Here is a 13251-nt window from a genome sequence, read left to right on the forward strand (position 1 = left end):
TCTGTGCAGACATGCTCGGTGTAGGGGCCTTAAGGGAGCTCATGCTGGAGACGGACATGGTGGTCGTCAGTGGGTGGGGAAGCTTTTGAAGGATGATCTCACTTTGTACTGAAATAATTCATGTTTGAACTGCTAGCTGAAAGCTGCAAGTTCGCTCACCCCACCCTTCCAGCTATGAAGTTCCCATGTTCCCGAAAGGGCAATGCACCCTGCCTGGCCCTGGTCCCTGAGCACAACAGGCTCTGTGAGGCTGTTCTTTCTTCCTCTTTCTCCCTTTCTTTTTCTTTCTTTCTTTCTTTCTTTCTTCTTTCTTTCTTTCTTTCTTTCTTTCTTTCTTTCTTTCTTTCTTTCTTTTCTTTCTTTCTTCTTCTTTCTTTCTTCTTTCTTTCCTCTTTTTTTCTTTTCCTTTATTTTCTTTTCTTTTCTTTCAATATCTGGCTTTTTTGCCCGGGCTGGTCTCAGACAGACCAGTGTGGTGGGGCTGGTGTGGACAGATGGGAGTGGGTGTGTCAGGGAACGAGGAGCAGGGCTTGGAAGGAGCACACAGTAGAGCCAAGCCCACATAACCGGGCCAAGTCTGCACCATCTCTGACCTTTGTCTTCTTGTGTGTGAACTAGGTTAGTCTAGAGCAGCACTTCCCAAAAGTGAGGTCCCCCAGCCAGCAGCATTAGCATAACCTGGAAATTGTTCAAAATGAAGTTCCAGCCAGGTGCTGCAGCTCACGCCTATAATCCCAGTACGTTGGGAGGCCAAGGTGGGAGGATCACTTGAGCCCAAGAGTCTAGTCTGTCTGAGACCAGCCTGGGCAAAAAAGCCAGATATTGAAAGAAAAGAAAAGAAAATAAAGGAAAAGAAAAAAAGAGGAAAGAAAGAAAAGAAAGAAAGAAAGAAAGAAAGAAAGAAAGAAAGAAAGAAAGAGAAAGGGAGAAAGAGGAAGAAAGAAGAAAGAAAAAGAAAGAAAGAAAGAGAGAGAAAGAAAGAAAGAAAAGAAGAAAAAAAGAAATGCAAGTTCTCGGCCCTCACCCAAGACTTTGCAGACCCCGAATCACTGGGCTGGGGTGGGCATTTGTGTGTGAACTACCCTCCAGGTGGTCAGAGGCCTGGTGGGAAGTTCTCCAGGCACCTCCCCTGCTCTGAGATTGTATGTATCCAAGAACATTTCTCTTCTTTTTTCTCCACACCTATGTAGCACTGTTGTTTCTTTTTCAGATACACATGCTCACTGTACACAATAAAGAAATAACTTTTTTTTTTTTTGAGACACAGTTGCATTCTGTCACCCAGGCTAGAGTACAGTGGCACAATCCCGGCTCACTGCAACCTCTGCCTCCTGGATTCAAGTAATTCTCCTGCCTCAGCCACCCTAGTAGATGGGATTACAGGCACATGCCACTGTGCCCAGCTAATTTTTGTATTATTAATAGAGGCAGAGTTTCGCCAAGAAATAACCTTTTTGGGCCAGGCACGGTGGCCCAAATCCCAGCAGTAATCCCAGCAGTTTGGGAGACCAAGGCTGGTGAATCACTTGAGGTCAGGAGTTTGAGACCAGCCTGGCCAACATGGTGAAACCCCGTCTCTACTAAAAATACAAAAATTAGCCAGGCATGGTGGCATGCACCTGTAATCCCAGCTATTCAGGAGGCTGAGGCAGGACAATCACTTGAACCTGGGAAGCAGAAGTTGCAGTGAGCCAAGATCGCACCACTGCACTCCAGCTGCGGTGACAGAGTGAGACTCTGTCTCGAAAACAAAAACAAAAACAAGAACAAAAAACCCTTTATTGTATAAAGGTCTTAATAACCTTAATTTCTTCTTCCTTTTTTTTTTTTTTTGAGATGGGGTCTTGCTCTGTTGCCCAGCTGGAGTGCAGTAGCACGATCTCGGCTCACTGCAGCCTCTACCTCCTGGGCTCAAGAATTCTCCCGACTCAGCCCCCCAAGTAGCTGGGATTACAAGGGTGCGCCACCACGCCTGGCTAAGTTTTGCATTTTTAGTAGAGACAGGGTTTCACCATGTTGGGCAGGCTGGTCTTGAACTCCTGACCTCAGGTGATCGGCCTGCCTTAGCCTCCCAAAGTGCTGGGATTACAGGCGTGAGCCACCACACCTGGCCAATAACCTTAATTTCTTAAAAGTCATTAAGAAATAACCCTTATCTGGCAGGATCCCTAAGCCACAGCTCTAATAATCCAACCGTTCTCATTTTTCTGTCTTCCTTTCTAGTCCTTTCCTATAGGAATATGCAAATTAAAAACCAATTAAGTTAATTTAAAAAATCCAATGCATATCTTGAAACCATACAGAGAAGAATCTCGGTTCACTAGGGAGATCTCTGTAGGCTTTATTCATCAAAGGTCAGGCCTGGGTCTCCCACAGCAGTGGGGCCAGCTATGGAGTTTGCAGGGCTGGTGCGAAACAGAAATATGGGCCTCTTGCACAAAATTTACTAAGAATTTCAAATGGTGGTGGCAGAGCCCTGAACCCAGCTTGATCACATGCCTGTGCCACTGCATCTGGGGTGTTCTGAAGGTGTCCTGGAAAGGGCTCTGACCTTTGCCCTTCCATCTTCTGTGTGCCATGGCTGTCCAGCCTCCAGGTTCATGGCCTATCACAAGCCCCTGAAAAACTCACAGGATTACACAGAAGCTCTGCGGGCAGCTCGGGAGCTGGCAGCCAACATCACTGCTGACCTGCGGAAAGTGCCTGGGACAGACCCGGCTTTTGAGGTCTTCCCCTACACGTGAGGACCTGAGTGGCTGGGCTGGAGGGAGGTGGGGGATGGTTGCTGGAGACTGGAGTTTATGGTGGAGGGCTTGCAAGGAGTTGCATGAGATGAGGGCCAGTTTTAGGTCAGGAGGCTCTGGCTGCAGCCTTGGGCCTATTTCTTATGTTGGTTTGCACCCCAATATAAGCCTGCCTGACCCTCAGCATTCTCCTTCTGAAGTGGGGTGTCCCACCCACCTTGAGGGCCCCAGAGGCCTGAGCTTGTGACCATGCTCTGTGCTCTGGCAGGATCACCAGTGTGTTTTATGAGCAGTACCTGACCATCCTCCCTGAGGGGCTCTTCATGCTCAGCCTCTGCCTTGTGCCCACCTTTGCTGTCTCCTGCCTCCTGCTGGGCCTGGACCTGCGCTCCGGCCTCCTCAACCTGCTCTCCATTGTCATGATCCTCGTGGACACGGTCGGCTTCATGGCCCTGTGGGGCATCAATTACAACGCTGTGTCCCTCATCAACCTGGTCTCGGTAACCCAGCAGACACAGGCACCAGGGGGCCCCTGGAGGGGTGGTTGGGGATCCAGCTTCATAGAATACTCCTAGTTTTTTTTTTTTTTTTTTTTAGAGGCAGGGTCCTGCTCTGTTGCTCAGGCTTGAGTGCAGTGACATGATCACAGCTCACTGTAGCCTCGAACCCTTGGGCTCAAGCAATCCTTCTACCTCAGCCTCCAAAGTAGCTGGGACTACAGGCACGTGCCACTGCGTCCAGCTAATATTTTAACTTTTGTTGTAGAGACAGGGTCTCACTTTGTTGCCCAGGCTGGTCTCAAACTCCTGGGCTCAAGTGATCCTCTTACCTCGGCCTCCCAAAGTGTTGAGATTATAGGCATGAGCCACTGCACCCGGCCAAATACTCCCAGTTCTGTCTAGAATCTAGATGCCTGCCCCGCGCTGGTCCTGGTGGAGGCCTCATCTCCCCAGTTCCTTCCCTACCTCTGCCTTTCTTGGCTTATGCCCCCTCTCTGCCCATAGGCGGTGGGCATGTCTGTGGAGTTTGTGTCCCACATTACCCGCTCCTTTGCCATCAGCACCAAGCCCACCTGGCTGGAGAGGGCCAAAGAGGCCACCATCTCTATGGGAAGTGCGGTGAGTGGGGAGGAGTGGGACACCCTGTGCCCTGCTTGATGCCCTGTGCCCTGCCTGACACCTGGCTTTGACCCCCCCCCCAGGTGTTTGCAGGTGTGGCCATGACCAACCTGCCTGGCATCCTTGTCCTGGGCCTCGCCAAGGCCCAGCTCATTCAGATCTTCTTCTTCCGCCTCAACCTCCTGATCACTCTGCTGGGCCTGCTGCACGGCTTGGTCTTCCTGCCCGTCATCCTCAGCTACGTGGGTGAGTGCCCAAGCCTGTTCCTACCAGGCTGTCATGATTATGATGACGACAACAGTAACAGTGCATGCTCATCACAAAAGCTCAGGAAGTGCACACAAACCATGGGCAGACGTCAGAAGCCAGGACTATGACCATGTGGCAATTCTAGTCTTGGAAGCTACTATTGTTCATTTAATGTGCTGTGAACATCTTTTTTTGTCAGCGATGTATGTCTCAAACAACGTTTCTGTGGCCTTGTACACTGTGGATCTTCACTGCACTGCTGTTGGACTTTTAAGCATGCCCTTCAGCAAGAAATATATTTTACACAGAAAGGTGACACGCACGGGCACACATAGACATGCCTGCCTAAAACAAATGCTTCATTAAATAATATTAATACTTCCTTTATACATATGAAGCATTCTGATATTGCTGGTTCCATTCTATTATTATTATTAATAGTTTTTGGAGACAGGGTCTTGCCCTGACACCCAGGCTGGAGTGCAGTAGCATTGTCACAGCTCACTGCAGCCTTGACTTCCCAGGCTCAAGTGATCCTCCCACCTCAGCCTCCCGAGTAGCTGGGACCACAGGTGCACACCACCATGCCCAGCTAATTTTTTATTTTTGTAGAGATGGGGTCTCCCTATGTTGCCCAGGCTGGTCTCAAACTCCTGAGCTCAAGTGATCCACCATGGCCTTCCATAGTGCTAGGATTACAGGTGTGAGCCACTGCGCTTGGCTTTTATTTTAATTTAAATTTATTATTTATTTTATTTTACTTTACATTATTTTATTTTTATTTTTTGAGATGGAGTCTCGCTCTGTTGCCCAGGCTGGAGTGCAGTGGTATGATCTCAGCTCCCTGCAACCTCTGCCTCCCAAGTTCAAGCCATTCTCCTGCTTTAGCCTCCCAAGTAGCTGGGATTACAGGTGCGCACCACCGTGCCTGGCTAATTTATTTATTTATTTATTTTTAGTAGAGACAGGGTTTCACCATGTTGGGCAGGCTGGTCTCAAACTCCTGACCTCAGGTGATCCGACTGCCAAGGCCTCCCAAAGTGCTGGGATTATAGGCGTGAGCCACTGTGCCCAGCCCTATCGTTAATTTGTTTTTAATTATTTTTGTTAGTTTCATTTTTATTATTTTTAGACAGAGTCTCGCTCTGTTGCCCAGGCTGGAGTGCAGTGGTGCAATCTCAGCTCACTGCAACCCCTGCCTCCTGGGTTCAAGCGATTCTCCTGTCTCAGCCTCCTGAGTAGCTGGGATATTGGTGCACACCACCATGCCTGGCTAATTTTTGTATTTTTATTAGAGACAGGTTTCACCATGTTGGTCAGGCTGGTCTCGAACTCCTGACCTCAGGTGATCCATCTGCCTTGGCCTCCCAAAAAGCGGGGATTACAGGCGTGGGCCACTGCACCCGGTCTCATTAATATTTTGAAGTGCTGGCCAGGAGTGGTGGCTCATGTTTGTAATCCTAGCACTTTGGGAGGCTGAGGCGCATGGAGGCTCAAATTGAGCCTCCCAGGATGAAGGTGTTTCTGGCTCTCAGGGTGGGCAAGCTGGGAGGAGTTCAATTTTACCCCCCACCAGATGGTAATAACATTATTAGAGGACATTTATAGAGGGGTGTGTTTGTGCATCAACATATGTGTCTGTAATTCTCTTACTACCCCAAGGCAGGTATTATTATCCTTCCCATTTTACAGATGAGGGAACTAAGACACCTGCCCCAGGTTACAGACTTGGTCAAAGGTAGCAGGGGTTGGAGCCCACACAGCTCCATGGTTCCTAATCATGTCTCTTGTTGGGACTCCCTGACCCTCTTGGAAGGAGTAGAGTGTGTGTGCTGGGGGTGGTGGGTGAGACATAAGAAAGGGGCAAAGAGGAGCAGTCGTGGGGTGTGCTTGGACGAGGGATATCCAGGGCCTTGGAGCTGCAGGTGGTGGCTGTTCCTTGGAGGTTTTCAAAATGCTTGGGGGATGGAGGGACCAGGACAACCCTGAAGCTTCGGCTGTGAACATAGTGACCCTGGAAGGCACATGGCACAGATCCCCCCTGGGACCCTTCCTGCCCTGGGTTTGTTGTACAGAACCAGGAATAGCTTCTCACCTGTGTCCCCTGCCCACTTCTCTGACTGTGGTTCTCTGTCTCTCTGCAGGGCCTGACGTCAACCCGGCTCTGGCACTGGAGCAGAAGCGGGCTGAGGAGGCGGCAGCAGCAGTCATAGTGGCCTCCTGCCCAAATCACCCCTCCCGAGTCTCCACAGCTGACAACATCTATGTCAACCACAGCTTTGAAGGTTCTATCAAAGGTGCTGGTGCCGTCAGCAACTTCTTGCCCAACAATGGGCAGCAGTTCTGATACAGCCAGACGTCCTGTCTAGGCTCTATGGCCCTGAACCAAAGGGTTATGGGGGTCTTCCCTGTGACTGCCCCTTGACACACGCCCTCCTCGAATCCTAGGGGAGGCCGTTCCCATAAGACTGCCTGTCACTGGAGGATGGCCTGCTCTTGAGGTATCCAGGCAGCACCACTGATGGCTCCTCTGCTCCCATAGTGGGTCCCGTTTCCAAGTCACCTAGGCCTTGGGCAGTGCCTCCTCCTTCTGGGCCTGGGTCTGGAAGTTGGCAGGAACAGACACACTCCATGTTTGTCCCACACTCACTTTCCTAGGAGCCCACTTCTCATCCAACTTTTCCTTTCTCAGTTCCTCTCTCGAAAGTCTTAATTCTGTGTCAGTAAGTCTTTAACACATAGCAGTGTCCCTGAGAACACAGACAGTGACCACTACCCTGGGTGTGATATCACAGGAGGCCAGGGAGAGGCAAAGGCTCAGGCCAAGAGCCAACGCTGTGGGAGGCCGGTCGGCAGCCACTCCCTCCAGGGCACACCTGCAGGTCTGCCATCCACGGCCTTTTCTGGCAAGAGAAAGGCCCAGGAAGGATGTTCTCATAAGCAACGTGGTCATGGATTAGCCCCTCCTGGAAAATGGTGTTGGGTTTGGTCTCCAGCTCCAATTCTTATTAAGGCTTTGCTGCCAGTCAAGGCCACCCAGGAGTCTGAAGGTTGGGAGCTCTTGGGGCTGGGCTGGTCCTCCCATCTTCACCTCGGGCCTGGATCCCAGGCCTCAAACCAGCCCAACCCGAGCTTTTGGACAGCTCTCCAGAAGCATGAACTGCAGTGGAGATGAAGATCCTGGCTCTGTGCTGTGCACATAGGTGTTTAATAAACATTTGTTGGCAGAAATGGTGTTTTATGTCACATGTCCTACCCTGGCTTCCTCTCGGTTTAAGATAGTTTTTGTGAATGACACAAATAATACATGTGTGGGAGAATGATTTGTGGAGATACTAGTCTGTGTTTTGTTCTATTTCTCCTCCTTCTTTTCAAGAAAGTAGCCAGGCCATTGTGTGCTCATGCCTTACAAGGGCCTTTGAGGAGTGGGAGTAATTTCCCTTCAAACTGGGAGGGCACAGAGCCTGAGAGTCAGGAGTAGGATGTGCAGCCCCTCCTTTTCTGGAACAGCCTGTGAAGTAGGCAACACCTGGAGGAGATACAGGAGAACCACTGTGCATTCAGGGAGGGAAGAACCCACCGTACACACGACCAGCTCCCAGGAGGGCCCCAGGCCAGGGCAGTGGGTGGAAATGTCAAGGAACATTCCAGATCCCCTCGAGTCTTTCTGCCCCACGCGGGGTCCAGCCCTTGTTTGGCTGAGGGGCTGCTGTTGCTTTGAGGCTCAGAGGGACTGTCGGCATGTAAAGGGAAGACAAGCAAAAAGGGGTGGAAAGGAGCTGGCGTTTCTGGAGCCTACTATCTACTTTTGGGTCCTCATAAGAGCCCCATGTACCAGCATCATTAGCCCACCTTTGGGAGGGTTGCTGGCTGACCATGACGGACAGGAGGTCTGGTGAAGGGACAGCTACGAAGGAATAGAGACTGAGGAGAAATCGCACAAGTCACCCTGTTAAAAGCTCCACAGGTGCAGAATAAACAGATAGATCTGAGGAACAAAATAGCTTTTGACAGCAGACATTTCAAATCAGAGGAAAGGGTAGATCCTTCAGTAAATGCTGTGAGAGTAGTGAGCAAATTATTTGGATCAAAATAAAGTTATATCTATACCTCACATAATACACAAAATAAAAGTACAGACAGATTAAAGAACTAAACACAAAAATGAAACCATACAACTATCAGAAGGAAACACAGAAGAGTATGTTATAATCTTGGAGGGGGAAAAGTTTCCTAAACACAAAGTCCAGAAGCCATAAAGGTAAACACTAAGGTCTGACCATATAATAATGGAAAACATCTGAAAACACACAAACAAAAAATTAAAGAAAGTTGAAAGACACATAGGAGCTCAGAAAAATAGTTGCAACATATTTAACAGCAAATAAAATCAAGAAAACACAAACAGTGCCAACGGTGCTCCTGCAAACATGGTGAACACTCCTAAAACCCACTGGACTTTCTGTAAGAAGTGTGGGAAGCACCAGCCCCACAGAGTGACACAGGGTACATTTCCCTGTATGCCTAGGGAAAGCCATGTTATGACAGGAAGCAGAGGGGCTATGGTGGGTAGACTAAGCCAATTTTCCAGAAAAAGGCTAAAACTACAAAGAAGATTGTGCTAAGTTTTGAGTACGTGGTGCTCAACTGCAGATCTAAGAGAATGCTGGCTATTAAGAGATACAAGCATTTTGAACTGGGAGGAGGTAAGAAGAGCAAGGGCCAAGTGATCCAGTTCCAAGTGTCATCTTTTGTTTTATTATGAAGACAATAAAATCTTGAGTTTATGTTTAAAAAAAAAAAAGAATATACAAAGAGAGTCCAGGTACAGTGGCTCATGCCTGTAATCCCAGCACTTTGGGAGGCTGAGGCAGGAGAATTGCTTGAGGCCAGGAGTTCGAGACCAGCCTAGGCAACATAGTGAGATCCTGTCTCTACAAAAAGTTTAAAAGTTAGCCAGGCTAGCTACTTGGAAGGCAAAAAAAAAAAAAAAAAAAGAATATACAAAGAGAGGAAGGAGTGTGGAGGGGAGGTCTGGGTTATGTGGCTAACCCTCCCATTAGAAACAATAGACATTCTAGCTAAGATAAATCTTAGCTGTGTGTGTGTGTGTGTGTGTGTGTCTGTGTGTGTGTATGATGCATACAAGTTTAGGGTGTTTTAACCTTCTTTATAAATTGAGACTTTTATAGTTTGAAATGACTATAAAAATATCCCTCTTTATCTCTAGTATTTATTTTTGTCTGTTTAAGAGATGGGGTTCTCACTTTGTTGCCCAGGCTGGTCTTGAACACTTGGCCTCAAGGGATCCTCCTACCTCAGCCTCCCAAGTAGCTGGAATTACAGGTATGAGCCACCATGCCAGTCCTATCTGTAGTATTTGTTCAACTGTATAACGTTATTATATATATATATATACACACACACACACACATATAAAATAACATATGGTTGAACAAATTTTATACTTAATAGTCAAACATTGAAACCCTTTCCCCTGAGATTGGGAATGAGACAAAGTTGCCCAGTTTTACCCAACATTGTACTGGAGGTCTTAGCCATTGCAATAAGGCAAGAAAAAGAAACTAAGTTTATAAGGATTAGAAATAAAGAAAATTGACATCATTCACAGATGACATAAATGTGTATAAAAAAGATTCAGGCTGGGTGCAGTGGCTCATGCCTGTAACCCCAGCAATTTCTGAGGCCAAGGCAGGAGGATCACTTGAGGCCAGGAGTTCGAGACTTAGCAAGACCCCACCTCTACAAAAAAATTTTTTTTAAAGACCCAAAAGAATCTATATATAAACTATTGGAATTACTCTAACAAAAGGTGGTCAAGAAAACTATGAAAAATAACAACTTTGTAATTTAATTTGTATAATATTGAGAGAAATTAACTGTCAAAAGAAATGGAAGAATATACCATGAATTGAGGGCTCTATACTACAGAGATGTCGATTCTCTTTAAATTAATTACTAGTTTCACTGTAATTTCAATCATAACCCCAGAAAATTTTTTGTGGAAACTGATAAGCTGATTCAAAAATTCATATAGAACCACAAAAGATGAAAATTCATGAAGGTAATCTTGAAGAAAAACAAAGTCAGAGAACTTACACTACCAGAAATCAAGATATTATAAAAATACAGAAATAAAGACAATGAGATTTTGGCACAAGGAAGAATAGAAAAATGGAAAGAATAGAAAGTCCAGAAACAGACGATATCTACAAGGACACATGATTTATGATGGAGGAGGTATGCAGAGCATTGGGTAAAGGAGGTTTTTCAATGTATGATGCTGACCTAGTTGGGTATCCATACAGAAAGAAATGAATCATGACCCTCTTCCCCAAGATACACAAAAATCAGTTCCTGATAGTCGATCTAAATGTGAAAGATAAAATGATAGAGTTCTAAAAGATAACATAAGAGAGTATCCCCAAGACTGAAATAGGAAAAACTTTTCTTAGGAAACAAAAGCCTTACTTATAGAGAAAAAGATTGATAAATTGAACAGTATTGAAATAAAAAAAAAACTTCTGTTCTTCAAAAGACATCCTTAGGAAAGATAAAATTCAAACCATAGAGAGGAAAATATATTTGCACATATCTGAAATACACACATATCTGAGAAAGGGCTTGTGTTTAGAATGTATAAAAAATCTCCTACAACTCAGTAAGAAAAAGACAGACAACCAAAAGAAAAGCTAGGCTGGCTACTCAAACAAGCAAATGGCCCATACAAGTTCCTCAACTTTGTCAGTCACCAGAGCAAGGCTGAGTAAAAGCACAGTGAGAGTTCTTCCTCTTCCCTTCCCTCACGATTTGGCCTACAGGCCATGGGGTAAGGTGGGGCCAGGCAGCACATGTGGGGTGTCAGAATCCAGGTGGTGTGGGGTTTCCACATTGGATCTGAGGGAGGAGAGGAGGGCATTCCACACAGAATAGGAACACATAGGCCCAGTATGGGGCTAAGATGTCAGAACTGAGCTCTGATGTGCCTTTCTCCATGAGCAGAGGGACTGGATGTTGGAGATGGAGGGTGGAGGAAAGGTTCAGAGCCATCTAGAGACGGCAATTCAGAGGAAATGGGAGGGCAGATAATCTCACTCTTCACGGCGAGGCAGAGTTTCCAAGCTGGTTCTGTCACTCCTTTGCTGGGCCCCTTTGGGTAATATATTTGACTTATCTGGGCTTTAGTTTCTTTTTTGCTTTTTTTTTTTTTTTTTTTTTGAGACAGAATCTCACTCTGTTGGCCAGGCTGGAGTGCATTGGTGTGATCTTGGCTCACTGCAACCTCTGCCTCCCAGGTTTGAGTGATTCTCCTGCCTCAGCCTCCCAAGTAGCTGCAACTACAGGCGCCTGCCACCACGCCTGGCTAATTTTTGTATACAGACGGGGTTTTGCCATGTTGACCAGGCTGGTCTTGAACTCCTGACCTCAGGTGATATGCCTGCCTCGGCCTCCCAAATTGCTGGGATTACAGGTGTGAGCCACCGCACCTGGCATGGGTTTGGTTTCTTTACCTGTAAAAACGGGGATAGTTTAGCTGGGCACAGTGATGCTAATTGTAGTCCCAGCTACTTGAGAGGCTGAGATGGGAGGATCACTTGAGTCTAAGAATCACAGGTCAGCCTGGGCAACATAGCAAGACCCCATCTGTGAAAAAAAAATTAGTGGCTGAGCACAGTGGCTCACTCCAGCAATCCCAGAACTTTGGGAAGCCAAGGTGGGAAGATTACTCGAGCCCAGGAGTTTTAAACCGGCCTGGGAAACACAGAGAGACCACAATCTCTGCATTAAAAAAAAATTAGCTGGGTTGGTGGCACTCACCTGTGGTCCCAGCTACTTGGGAGGGTGAGGTGGGAGGATCACTTGATCCCGGGAAGTGGAGGCTGCAGTGAGCTGTGATCATGCCACTGCACTCCAGCCTGGGTCACAGAGTGAGACCCTGTCTCAAAAAAAAAAAAAAAAAAAAAAGGAAAATTTGCCCTGACTCCCCAGGTTTTTAAAGGATGAAATGAGATATTATATGTGAAAGCATCTAGTACTTGTGACATAGTAGGTGCTTACTAAGTGTTTCCACTTCAATTCTGCCTAAAACCCAGTTCAGTTCCTGAGTTCCAGATATCTGTGATGAGAAGAGACGCAGCCAGAGGTACCTCAAGGATAACAATACCACCCCTCCACCACGATACCTGATGTACTAAAGTCAGAAATTTAAAAAAAAACCTTGTTCTTCCTTCAGTTTTAAAAGTTCAGTATACTGATGAACTATCGGTCACATTTGACAGTTTACTGTAAAAATAAACAGGCTTCCAAATTAACCTACGTATATGGTTTGGCTGTGTCCCCACCCAAATCTCATCTTGAATTCCCACCCATTGTGGGAGGGACCTGGTGGGAGGTAATTAAATCACGTGGGCAAGTCTTTCCTGTGCTGTTCTCATGATAGTGAATAAGTCTCATGAGATCTGATGGTTTTAAAAAGAGGAATTCCCTTGCACGAGCTCTCTCTTTTCCTGCTGCCATCCATGTAGGATGTGACTTGCTCTTCCTTGCCTTCCACCATGATTATGAGGCTTCCCCAGCCACGTGGAACTGTAACTCCAATTAAACCTCTTTCTCTTGTAAATTGCCCAGTCTAGGCTATGTCTTTATCAGCAGTGTGAAAACAGACTAATATACTTACCTTGGAAAGGCCTTGTGATCCATAGTGACATCTTGTCCCTAAGGAAAGAATCTTACCATGAGTTCCTCAAATTGTTGATGTACTGATTAATGTGTAACCCTCTGACACTGGGAAGAACACTGATTTATTTCTGAATCATAAAGTTTTACTGATTGTCTCGCATGTAGACATTTTAGCTTGTATGTTGCAATCTGTATCCAATAATTGTAACCTCTGTATTGTACCCTCCAATGAAAGAGGAAAAAACTCTTGTATGAGGAGTCCCCTCCCTTCTCCTAAACTTTCCTATGAAAGCCTTCTACCTTGTAACAGACTGGAACATTCCTAACATGGTGTGTTTCCTAAGTGGATTCTCACATTTGGCTTCAAATAAACCTTGATCAAATTAGTGCTGCCTCAACAGCCTTAATTTCAGTCAATAGTACAAGCCTCTGTTTTTCTA

The 13251-nt window shown here is 46.5% G+C and overlaps 1 protein-coding gene and 1 long non-coding RNA gene across 5 annotated transcripts in view; one reads left to right on the forward strand and one right to left on the reverse strand.

Annotated features, from left to right (window-relative positions):
- NPC1L1 (NPC1 like intracellular cholesterol transporter 1) overlaps nucleotides 1–7342 on the forward strand; it is a 28846-nt gene extending 21504 nt beyond the window's left edge. For both annotated transcript variants that reach the window (XM_055293240.2, XM_055293241.2), the window contains 5 exons: nucleotides 2590–2740; nucleotides 3013–3244; nucleotides 3749–3862; nucleotides 3946–4108; nucleotides 6256–7342. In XM_055293240.2, coding sequence (XP_055149215.1) covers nucleotides 2590–2740; nucleotides 3013–3244; nucleotides 3749–3862; nucleotides 3946–4108; nucleotides 6256–6458 — 863 coding nt within the window. In that variant the 3' untranslated portion in view covers nucleotides 6459–7342. The remainder of the gene's footprint in view (nucleotides 1–2589; nucleotides 2741–3012; nucleotides 3245–3748; nucleotides 3863–3945; nucleotides 4109–6255) is intronic.
- LOC134731343 (uncharacterized) overlaps nucleotides 1–13251 on the reverse strand; it is a 50483-nt gene that overhangs the window by 19057 nt on the left and 18175 nt on the right. Inside the window, exon 3 of one of the 3 annotated variants that reach the window (XR_010113543.1) lies at nucleotides 3094–3196. The exons of the other annotated variants lie outside the window; for them this stretch is intronic. This is a non-coding gene — a long non-coding RNA (uncharacterized lncRNA). The remainder of the gene's footprint in view (nucleotides 1–3093; nucleotides 3197–13251) is intronic. 3 annotated transcript variants of the gene reach the window in all.

Source organism: Symphalangus syndactylus, chromosome 9 (assembly GCF_028878055.3).
Source record: "Symphalangus syndactylus isolate Jambi chromosome 9, NHGRI_mSymSyn1-v2.1_pri, whole genome shotgun sequence".
Classification (NCBI taxonomy): Eukaryota; Metazoa; Chordata; class Mammalia; order Primates; family Hylobatidae; genus Symphalangus; species Symphalangus syndactylus.